The sequence below is a fragment of the Rhyacophila brunnea genome, unplaced genomic scaffold, assembly GCF_057557595.1.
Source record: "Rhyacophila brunnea isolate RB1 unplaced genomic scaffold, BYU_Rbru_1.0 scaffold_13, whole genome shotgun sequence".
Classification (NCBI taxonomy): domain Eukaryota; kingdom Metazoa; phylum Arthropoda; class Insecta; order Trichoptera; family Rhyacophilidae; genus Rhyacophila; species Rhyacophila brunnea.
In genome coordinates this window covers 24,504,501-24,516,799 of record NW_028232785.1, presented here as the reverse complement: position 1 = coordinate 24,516,799, position 12,299 = coordinate 24,504,501, and the positions used below count along the sequence as shown (strand labels likewise).

Here is a 12,299-nt window from a genome sequence, read left to right as displayed (position 1 = left end):
CCTCTACGCTGCAATTAAATATTCCAATAATTCTTTCCAAGAAAAAGCAGACACAACCGTCATTAAAATCAGTCAAATTTATAAAAATAGTCAATTAGATAATTGTCTATTATGTAAAACAATATAAAATTTAATTATTTTCCCTAATAAGCATAGTAGGATTTTTTGGTCGAATTCCTGATGTCTATGGTACAAGCCATATTTTTAATTATTAGCCGAACAAGCACGACGCACGTGGTTAAAAAGCTATTGATAGGTTTTGACATCAAATACCGTATAAAATGGATATAAAAACTGAAACACCCGATGAAGTTTTGGCTGACGACACGGTGGACGTAATCGGTGACGGTGTATATCAATCGATTGACGTAAATCACTTCGAGAGCGAGGGTCGATTTGACATGTCGCTCAAGCAGGAAAACATGGAGGACGACAGCAATAATATCCGCTTAAAAGACGTGAGTAGTTCCCTAGTATATTTTATTTAGGCGAGAGTGTTCATAAATTTGTTGCGCAGTCAATTTCTATACGGAAGCTAGCACGACAATTCTTCAAAGTTAACAACGATAATTGCCTGTGATCTATTGCTACACAATATTGTTTTAAAATAGGAAGGAACAAAAAAGGTTTATACAGTGATTGGAAATCAGTACCTACTGCAAAAATGAATAGTTATTTAGACAACAACAGCACTTACTGATATCAGAATACGTTATTTGTTGAATGAGACAGTACCTATAAGGAAATCAATATTCAGTGGTATCATAGGCACCGGAAAACTGCCTTGCAAGTGTTGTGGTATTGTTTTCGGTGTTTACTTCCATTTTATGCTTATTTGATATCAAAATATGACGAATGGCATAGACTAAAATGGCTTCTACCAGTCTAGCATAGACATTAGAAGTTCGAACACAATTTTCAATTGTCTTTGCTGTTTGGAAAAATTCAATATTATATTTTCTATGATGCTTTAACTATTCTAAAACATTTTTTTTACATGAATCGAAACATTATTATGTTGTCCCATAACTATTAAACTGTTCGTTTGTTTATTACACCTTTCTAGTAATAGGTGTGACATAAAAAAATAGTATCAAGAACATAAAATGGGTAGGTACATTATTATTAAAGTAATATATTATATTGCATACGCTTAGTTATTTAAGTATTATCTTGCGAACGTGAAGTAATGGGTCTTGGAATATGTACACTTTATATTATGTAGTTGCCTTAATTTTATTAATTATAATTAATAGGTAATTATAATAATATTACAATCAACTGGGCTTATAATTTTATTTACCTCACCAGAAGTATAATTAATATAATAATAATAAATTAAGTATCATGTAAGCAGAATGATAATATTGACCATGTTGAATTAAACAGTACCCTCTAAATTATAATCACTGCAATAATGCAATACCTTCATTATCTTAAAAACTGGAGATAAAGGTATGTACTTACATTATTACTGTAATCAATTGAAAGGTCCTTTACCTGTGGGACCCTACATTAAATTATTTCCCCCAGTTAAATGGACCTTCAATTTTTAATTTGACTAGAAAACTGTTTCATTTTTAATTAAATTTTTCAATTCAATCTCAAAGCACAAAACCTTGACCTTTGTTTTAAATGCACATTATGCAATGCGGATGATTTTATCAGAAACCTTTTTATCTTTTTTTCGGATTCCCTTTTTTTAAATTATAATTCATGGTTATATTTTTTAAAAAACGGAGTAATTTTCACCCACACGATAAGATTATGTCTATAATAGTGTTGCCAACATTGCTCTAAATGATTCGATGCCAATAATTAGTTTCTTTTTTCACCGCTGCCCGTTTAATAAACTTACACGCTACAAATAATAATGATGTATTATCGTCCTATAAAAGGCTATTTAAAACACTTTGATGAGTGTTAATCTTTATATTTTAAGATAATAGTCAGATAGATTACATAATGAATTTGTTATGTAAAAACTGCTATTATAGCAACACTAATTTATACTGATTGTCAGTCTTTCATTGCCTGACACGTGTCTCATGTATTATTGTTAAAATGGACATTAAAAGTGAACCGCTAGAGCAGTGCTCTAGTAGACGATGCTAGGTGTGCCGCGATGCAATACCCAAATTTGCGTACATGGCTGGTAATATATTTGAGAACCTGCATGGATTTAATAAAACAATGCAAGGTCAGAGTGAAAATATATTGACGTGCTCTGATAAATTAGAAGAATTCAAAAATAAACTCGAACTTTGGCAGAAGGAGTTAAGACAAGGATTTCTACAAATGTTCCAAAGGAACTACCAGACCACCATTGAAAACAAGCAAATAATTTTGGGTCCGTCTCAAAACTTTTAACTTTGCTGCAAAAGAAATTTCATTAGTACTTTCATACAATCAATGCGACTGGAGACGAAACCATTTTGCAACCAATGCCGAAAATTCTATAGAAGCGCTTTTCCTAGAGATTCGAGAGGAATTTGTTGAATTGATTAACGACGGGACGCTAAAACTGAACTTACATTGGCTATTTTCTGGATTTCAGTTAATAAAAAATATCCTCGGATTTCGACAAGGCTATCGCAATTCAGCTCCTATTTTCGATTCAATTCGAGGCTATCTTTCTACACTAGTATTAATATTTTAAGACATGTGATTGTAGGGTACAATTTATTATTATTGTGTCAATACTCGACAAATAATTATTCCTAACCCGACAACTAAACATAATTATATTAATATAATATAGCCATACAAAAAATCGCTAAACATAAAACCAATCCCATTAATTTTACCTCGAACACTATTTGAAAAAACACTATTTTAGAGTATCACACTGTCTTTAGCCATAGCGATAGGTAGAGGGGACCCGCCAAAGATCTTGTCATGGGGTCATCCTTAAGGATATGGGGTCCATGTTTTGGTGTACAAATTGTTTTACGTGTGGTGTGCCGCGGAATTCTGGGAAGACCTTTGGTGTGCCGTGGGTGGGAAAAGGTTGCGGAGCACTGCGCTAGAGGTTGTGTCAGATGGCGAAACACTGCACAGTGATATAGAATACAATATCCATTCGTTTTGTCCGGTAGGTCATCGATCATCACCAGAACTTGTCGATACCACAATAATTATTACCAGATACCAGAACTTGTCGGTTATTTTGATAATGTTTAATTATTAATACCTATTGTATTAGATAATGTTTTTTACACATTACTCTGTCTTCGAAACATTCTATTGACAAAGTATCCATACTAATTAATTAATATTTGTTTGCTTGTAGGTTGATGTCAAACATGAAATCTGTCATCCGTTTGACGAATTCGGTGTTTGCTCGACTGGGCCGCTGTTAAATGATGATTCACAGGTGAGTTACCTAACTTATCGATTGTATTGTAAAACTATAATTCGCGGCATAGGGGTAGCATTTTCAAGAAATAATGATTCATCGAATTTATTTTTATTTAATAGACTCCTCAGTTTAAAGCTGTCGTCAATCAATGGTGCACTCAGGATTTTATATTGGGGGAAGCCCAAGGAAGAGATTGTAAATTAGTCCCATAGGCCTTTTTTCTTCTTCATATAATTATTTTTACATATTTTCACAATACACGGCGGCATGTTTATACAGTTTTTCCTAGTTTTTATTAAATTGTGAAGTGACTAACAGCAACCATGCTGGACATGTGCATCATTACTCAAATAATATCGGCTGAACTACCCGCTTGGTCCAGAGAGCTACAATATTTATGCCGAATTCCACTGAAAAAATGTTCTTTTGATTTACACCACCACTGACTGTAGTGGGTGTAGTCGTTCTTTTCGCCGAATATTTGTCGTCGACTTTTGGTTTTTTAATATTGAGGTTCCTTCCAAAGACAAAAAAAAATATTATTGCATTTTTTAACTTATACTTACACAAACCTACTCAACACAACACAGCCTAATTTCTCGTTTATCGGTCTTTTGTCTATTGCACTCCCACATCCTGAAACGGGCCCTCAGGCTAGGATATTTGGCGGGCTCCATACCTACCGCTAAGATTAAAGGCAGTGTGAAACACAACAATAACGTTTTTCAAATTGAGTTTTAGTTCAAATTATAAGGCTACCTACTTATACAGTGAATTATTAGCGATTTTTAATACATCTACGTCAATAATGGAGCTGTCAAGTATCGACACATAAATGTCCATGGGCATGAAGTATAATGGCGATGCAGGCGACTTTTTACTATTAAAGCTATATTATTTGTGTTTATCTCACTTATCTGGTCAACTCGACGCGCAGCGCCCCCAATTTCAATGTTTAAAATCATTCTGATATTTTTTATGTTTAGTGGGGGCCAGGGCCCCTTGCCCCGCCACCCATGGGTGCGTCATTGTCGTCAATCGTGGGCAACTAACTGTTTCGAGACATTTCCATGACACCATAACGCGTCATTTATTTTGCTCAGTAGTAAATAATATTACTTAGATAAATAACAGACAAATAAAACAATAAAATATTAGTCTAGTTTGGTATGCTATGGAAAAATATCCACCTGCCGATGACATTGTATTTAATGACTATAATTAGAGTCGCTTTAGTAAAAATAACGGTAGGTGCAGAATTGGCCTGTTACCAATTGCTACTTCCATACTTACACAAGTAATCAGTCACCTGCACCTGACAATTATTGAACTAGGTATGGAAAAGAACATGGTTTACGGTAAAAACAAAGAAAAATAGTATTTGAGGGTCCACTTCGGAAAAAAATACCAAATTTGTATGGGGGCAAAGGGGTTATAATAATATTAATTTAATTTTGAGTATATAAGCAATATTTTCCAATGGTAACCATGTACTGCGGACTGCATTTCGCATAATATTTGTGTGATACTCTTGCACACGACTGCTCACTACGTAGTTTCGGAAAGTCCACATTTTAAGTGGTGCCACTTACTAACGGTTTGATTCCGTCTACGTCTCTGTCGATTCCACCGTAACCCCTTCACTTCCTCGGTTACATTCCCTATCCCGTGGGAGAAGGCAGGTCATGCGTCGTTTAGTGCGGGAAAATACAACTCTTTAAATTAGATACAGCGACACAATCTGACAATTACTAAAAGAAATAGGACCGATGATGCCACTTGGTAAACCTATTAAGCCCATACTCTGACTGAACACACATTGAAAATCAGTATGTGTATTTGCCAGACCGAGGATTCGACACTCAGACCCACGACATTATAAATCGACGTGTAAGCTGTCCGGCCATCGTCACCTTATCCTGCTGATCATAAATTAATCTATCAAGACACATTAGAAACAAACATATCACAGTCTGCAGGGCGAACCGATTTTATTGTAGGTGCATCATTCAATTACTTTATCTAATCTGAGATTTTGCATTCAAAACGCGAGGGATGGTTTCCAATCCTGGTGTCCTAATGAATTTGAATTTACATGCGCCTGTCAATTACCTACGTGGTCGCAGCCATGATTTATTCTGAATTGGAACCGTTTTCTCGTGTCAAGCCTATCAGGCACCATTAGCGAGGGTTGCAATATTAGTAAATGCGCTCCCTAAAGACATAGACATTTTTTTTTGAAACTGTATTTTTCTGTATAAAATTGTATGTTTTTTCTTTTCAAAAATTTATTTTTTATTTATATGTATTTACCTAAGTATGTTTTGACTAATTTTTTTGTTGTTATTATTATTATTATTTGTATTATATATATTTTTTTCTATATTCTCTTCCTCTCTCTTGTGAGGGTAATGTTTGACTTTTAATGTAAATCTCATGAGGTGTACGTCTTGAATTTAGATTTGTTATGTCCACAATGTTTTGTATTCTTAAATAAATAAATAGATAAAACTTTAATAATTTTAGACAAAATAAATTATATAGGTAGTGTTATACCACAATAATTGTTATCATATTCTGTTTTATTTATTTCCCTTTGGATGGTACACGTGGGTTCAATTATTTAAACTAGGTATTTATGGATTCTTCCGTAATAATATTGAATTTGTTTATAATACGAGGGTGGGTCAATAATTCCTTAGAAAAAAGCATTAAAACAGGTTTTATTTTTGTATTTTTTTTTTATTTCTCAACATAATTTCCTTGGAGCACAATACACTTGGTTAGACGTTTCTCAATTTTTTTTAAACCGTCAGAAAAATAAGTTTTCGGAAGGTCCTCAAAATAAGCATTTGTCCGATCGATGACTTCTTCATTTGAAAAAAAACGTTGTCCACTTAGCCATTTTTTTAAGTTTGGGAAAAGGAAAAAGTCACTGGGGGCTAAATCTGGCGAATACGGTGGGTGGTCGACCAATTCGAACTTCAATTCTTCAATTTTAGCCATTGATCGTAAACATGTGTGAACACGGACATTGTCCTGATGAAAGAGGATTTTTTTCCTGTTTAAATGAGGCCGTTTTTCTTCAATTTTGTTTTTTAGCTGGTCCAATAAAGATGCATAATAATCCCCTGTTATTGTTTTTCCTTTTTCCAAATAGTCAACGAAAATAATTTCACGTGCATCCCAAAATGCAGCAGCCATAACCTTACCAGCTGATTTTACGGTTTTCGCCTTCTTTGGACATGGTTTGCCTTCGCAATCCACTGCTTTGACTGTTTTTTCGTCTCGGGAGTATAGTGGTGTATCCATGTTTCATCTACAGTCACAAAGCGACGAAAAAATTCATCCGGATTGCGTTGCATGAGCGACAACAGGGCTTTAGAGGCCACCACCCTACTGCGTTTATTGTCGACTGTGAGCAAACGCGGCACCCATCTTGCAGAAATATTTTTCATGCCCAATTTGTCATGTAAAATAGAAATGACGCTACCTTTTGAGATCCCTGTAACCTCAATTATCTCACTCAACTTTAATTTTCGGTCACTTAACACTATATCGTGGATTTTATTGATCATTTCTGGTGTAGTCACCTCTACAGGACGTCCTGAGCGTGGTTCATCCTTTGTTGATGTACGACCACGTTTAAATTCATTTAACCAGTTATAAATAGTTGCAAGTGAAGGAGCAGATATGCCGTGAACTAAATCCAACTCATTTTTTATTTCCTTTGCTGTTAACCCTTTTATATTAAAATGTTTAATAACAACTCTAAACTCAATTTTCTCCATTTTCCATTTTTCCATTTTCCACAAGCAATTTTTTTTTTAAATGTACGAGAAACACACAACAACCCGACCAATCTGATTGAAACTTCGCAGCATACTGAATCGGTAGTGCCGCTTCATGAAAACAAACCGCTTGCAGTACTAGTCGCGCCACCTGTCGGCTTTTCTAAGGACTTATTGACCCACCCTCGTACCTTGTTAGCGTAGGTACTTTTATCATTTCGTGTCGTCATTTTAATTCTCATTTCATTACTTAATGTCTGAAAATGCCTAAAAGCAAAAACGTTGAAAAAGGATAACTTAAACGGAATAGTACAACAAATTATTTAGATTTTATAATAGGTAACGATAATTTTGATTTTCTAGGTTTCTACCAAGAGATTTTTGACAGGGCATGACGATACAGATAAGAGTCAACAATCCTCGCCTGATGGAATCCAAGATCAAATCATGCAGTATTCTGAAGTGACGATAGATGAACAAAACATCAAAGAAGAAGTCTTTAAAACAAATACTCCTAAGGAGCTTCGACTTATTCTGACAAGGGTAATATATTATTTCTCACGTTTGATTTGCAGTATTTGTAACGCAGTTTTTGATGCGGAAATACTCTGAAAAGTCACCGTGTGAATCGGACATGATTGATCATCAGCAACTTTCAATTATGTATAACATCCTCGATAGCAGTTATAACATAACTACTAGTAGCAAATTTGAGTTTTAGAACGAACGAACTTAAGTAGGATCCTAGCGTGTTCTGTCAGATAGTCGACAGTGCCAAACATTTCAAAATGATTTGTGGCATATGGCCACCGCGGCTGTTCTTGACAAATCGCATTCCGGACGTCCGGTTTTGGGCCACTTTTTCAAGCACTGTTGGCCGTTTATAACACTATTGGCTTCCATAGCTTCAATTATATATGGCAATAAACGTATACCAGCGATTTAACCTAGCCACACAGTCATTAATATTCCATATATATTTATAAAATCGCACGACTTTCGAGGTAAATTGACTGCTTCATATCATGAAATAAACTTGCCAAATTTGTTTACAATATGTCGGTGGTTACGTTCGTTTCATTACATGTAGATTCATCCTGTAGATACCACATCTTGTCCGGATCAACGCCATGCATATTTGCAACAGCAACAAATATCATTGATCATTGTCCAGTGCCTTATGATCTCCATTGACCGTACCGACCTCATTCTTTAGTAAATAAAGTTCGATGATTCCACCAGCATGTAATCGCACAAGCCAGTGCATTTATGTGGATGTTATGGAGTCTGTAAGGCTTCAAATAGGTTGGCGCAGATGAGCGTCATGGCATAAGTCTAAGATTATTTTGATAATTTGGAATCGCAGTTCGATCATCAGTCTATTCATGGTTTGCCCGTCTAAATACTGACGATAAAAATGTCAAAAACTATGCGCAGTATCTCGGGTTGGATTTCGTTAGTTCTATCTAAGCAATAAAAAACAGTTGTGGAACCCTAACAGAAAGGTATTTAATGCAAATCGCATCAGATAGTCATGAAACTAGCAATATTTCGCCCCCCATAAAATAGGAAGTATCCTATGTGTTCTGCAATAAATTTTGTTATTAATAATTTAAAATAAGTACCCACCATCTTTTATGAGTGTAGTCGTGTGCAGTGGTTAAGAATTCATCTCTAAAGTAAGAAGTCTTGGTCCACTTCTTGCATGCAGCTTGTATTTTTAGTGTGGATAAGTGATTGCACCGAATAGTCGAATAACTTTATATCAATCATTTCTAGTTTCTTCTTAAATCGTCAGTAAAGTTACCCTTAAAATTGCACTTTTGTAGACAGTGTTGTTTCACATTATGAACTCGAATTTACTATGCATTGTTAAACGACCAATAATTTATAGGCGAAAGCGCGTTGTGCCGCAGCAGTGGGCAAGCCAAACCTTATTAACTTATTTGCTTGGCGCGTAACGATTAGGTGGCTATTTGGTATAATTAGCATGCTATTTAAATTTGGTAATTAAAAAGTAATTATCTAGTAGGCAGTCAATATATATTTTAAATTCATGAAATAGTGAAACTAACGGTAAAAGTTTCCGCCGGGCATAGTAATTTTGTACTTCGCTAGGTACGAAATAGCATTTCCGACATATTTTTTCCAATACGTGGTATTACCTGTCGTAGTTTTGTATAAATCATGCGGAATTCTGTAGTATGAAATATTAAAATATTGGATATGATCGAGGTTGCTTGATGAAATTTGAATATAAATTCTAGTTTCGTCTTTTAGCAATACACGCACTGTGCACACTCTCTAACTGCAAATTTAAACAGAATAATATAGTTAGTAACTACACGAAAATCACAAATAATTCTTTTCGAAAATGGTGCAAACTGCTTCACTGGTGACATAATATATTTTAACAAGAAATAATCGAAATAAGCGAAGCACAGATGCAGAATAAACCTATCGTAGTCAATTACTTTACCCAATATGGTGTTTTCTCTTCGAAACTTTAATAGATTATACATAATTACATATAGGTATTAAGAATATTACAATAAGTATTGTATCATAGTCTGTTTTGTGCATTTGTTGTCGGATGTTACTTATTTGTGTATTTAATACGTATCTACGGTACTATTATGCTTTTTCAAAGTTACTTTAATGTAACTTCGTTATTCAATATCTGAGGGTGGTAAAAAGCAACGGCGTCGAAAAAAAAACAACTTGAATTAAAATTCAAGTTGTTTTGTTTTATATTAAATTATAACTCGTAATTATTCATAATATTGATATCGGTTATTATGATTTTTCTAGGTTTCTACCAAGGGATTTTTCACGAGGAATCACCATACAGATGAGAATCAACAATCTTCAGATGATGGAATCCAAGAAAGAATGACACAGTATTCAGAAGTGACTATTGACGAGAAAAAAATTAAAGAACGAGATGCTCCGAAGGAACTTCGACTTATTTTGAGAAGGGTAATCCATTTCTCGAGGAATTTTGTTTGCTGCATTTGTTACGTAGTTTTTGGATGTGAAAGTGCTCTAAAATCTCACAAAATAGCTCACATGGACGTGATTGATGATCAAAATCAAATAATGGTATATTCTCAACATAGTAATAAGAAAGCACGTACAGAGACTGGTGAAAAACCTTATAAATGCAATGTATGTTCATATAGATGCTCAGAACTTCACAGTCTTGAAAGACATAACAAGAAACATACTGGTAAAAAACCTTATAAATGCAACGTGTGTTCATATAGATGCTCGGAACTTGCCAAACTTAAAAGACATAAAATGACACACACTGGTGAAAAACCTTATAAATGCAATGTATGTTCATATAGATGCTCCAAACTTCCCAGTCTTAAAAAACATAACAAGACACATACTGGTGAAAAGCCTTATAAATGCAATGTGTGTTCATATAAATGCTGGCAACTTTGTCATCTCAAAAGACATGAAATGACACATACTGGCGAAAAACCTTTTAAATGCAATGTATGTTCATATAGATGCTCGGAACTTCACCATCTTAAAAGACATAACAAGACACATACTGGTGAAAAACCTTATAAATGCAAAGTGTGTTCATTTAAATGCTCGCAACTTGCTAATCTAAAAAGACATGAAATGACACATACTGGTGAAAAACCTTATAAATGCAATGTATGTTCATATAGATGCTCGTTGCTTAGTTGTCTTAAAAAACATAAAATGAGACATACTGGTGAAAAACCTTATAAATGCAACGTGTGTTCATATAGATGCTCGGAATTTGCCAAACTTAAAAGACATAACATGACACACACTGGTGAAAAACCTTATAAATGCAATGTATGTTCATATAGATGCTCGTTGCTTAGTTGTCTTAAAAAACATAAAATGAGACATACTGGTGAAAATTTTTATACATGCAGTATATGTTCATATAGATGCTCGACATCTAGTTGTCTTAGAGTACATAAAATGACACATACTGGTGAATAAACCCCATAAATGCAATGTATGTTCATAGAAATGCTAGCGTCTTGGTAATCTCAAGAGACATAAAATGACACATACTAGTGAAGAACCTTATAAATGCAATAAATTTTCATATATATGCTCGACATCTAGTATTCTTAAAGAACATAAAATGACACATACTAGTGTATAACCTTCTAAGTATAACGTATGTTCGTACAGATGCTCGCTAAATTATTATCCATTATTTCATAATAATTGTGTTGTGTCGTTTATAAAGACGTACCACTGATGCAGTCTGTCGAATATCATGTTAATAATATTAATCACTGGTATTTATGTAACAAATAATTTTTATTTGTGGCATAGCGTCGGAGCATATTGACACTAGGGCAGGGGTCGGCAGTTTGTCAAGTGAGAATTCCCAAGTTTTTAAATAAACAGGATAACAAATGTACGAGAGAGCCGCATATATATATACATGTGTATATGGATTTCTAGGGGTTTTTATTAAAAAATTACATTAGAACAGCGCACCATGCATCCATCGCTTTTGATAACTTTACTATATCTGACAAATAGCTAATTATTTTAAATTGTATACATGATTGCAAATTTTTATCTGTCATTCTTCTTCTAAGTATATTTTTGATTTTGTTTATAGATGAGAATACTTAGTCGCATATATAATATGTAGAGCCAAAGATAGTGAGAATACCAAAAACTATTTTTTTCAACATGTCATATGTTTCAGGCAAAGCTTTTCCATGTATTAAATATAATTGATTCTATTTTAGACAGTTGTTTTACAGCTGTCCACTTGTGCTGAGCATAAAATTAGATTTCTGTGTTTCGAGCTCTTCCAAATGGCTGGTCAGATTTGTGAATATGTTGGCTCCACAGTTTTTTGCTTTTTAAATCTGTTAACTGTTTCTGGAGTGAAGTAAAGAGTGGTAGAGAGTATGCCGTACGAGTCTAAGTTTGTTCGGCGGCTCTATCTCATAAAGTTATAAAGCTGCTTGAGATGAGGTGAAATTGGTGTTTATGTCTGAAGAGCCGCAATCGTCTATGCAAAGAGCCGCTTTGGAAGGGAATCCAATGACGTGATCCCGGACAATTTTCGATACCTATGAATGATAATAAATTGCTGCTATACGTATTTGTAACAATATTGGAGG

The 12,299-nt window shown here is 34.3% G+C and overlaps 1 protein-coding gene across 1 annotated transcript; it reads left to right on the top strand.

Moving 5' to 3' along the window:
* The first annotated feature begins 229 nt into the window (after positions 1-229).
* On the top strand, positions 230-11,182 carry LOC147077014 (uncharacterized). The gene is made up of 5 exons (XM_085940966.1): positions 230-458; positions 3,293-3,376; positions 7,516-7,695; positions 9,964-10,131; positions 11,174-11,182. Exons 1-5 carry the CDS (start codon positions 282-284, stop codon positions 11,180-11,182), a joined length of 618 nt encoding a protein of 205 aa, XP_085797092.1. The 5' UTR covers positions 230-281.
* The last annotated feature ends 1,117 nt before the right edge of the window (positions 11,183-12,299 follow it).

Excerpts from the sequence above, each read along its gene's own strand:
- LOC147077014 (XM_085940966.1), top strand. The coding sequence starts at position 282 with ATGGATATAAAAACTGAAACACCCGATGAAGTTTTGGCTGACGACACG. Across the intron at positions 459-3,292 it reads ATAATATCCGCTTAAAAGAC|GTTGATGTCAAACATGAAAT; the intron begins GTGAGTAGTTCC and ends GTTTGCTTGTAG. Across the intron at positions 7,696-9,963 it reads TTCGACTTATTCTGACAAGG|GTTTCTACCAAGGGATTTTT; the intron begins GTAATATATTAT and ends TGATTTTTCTAG.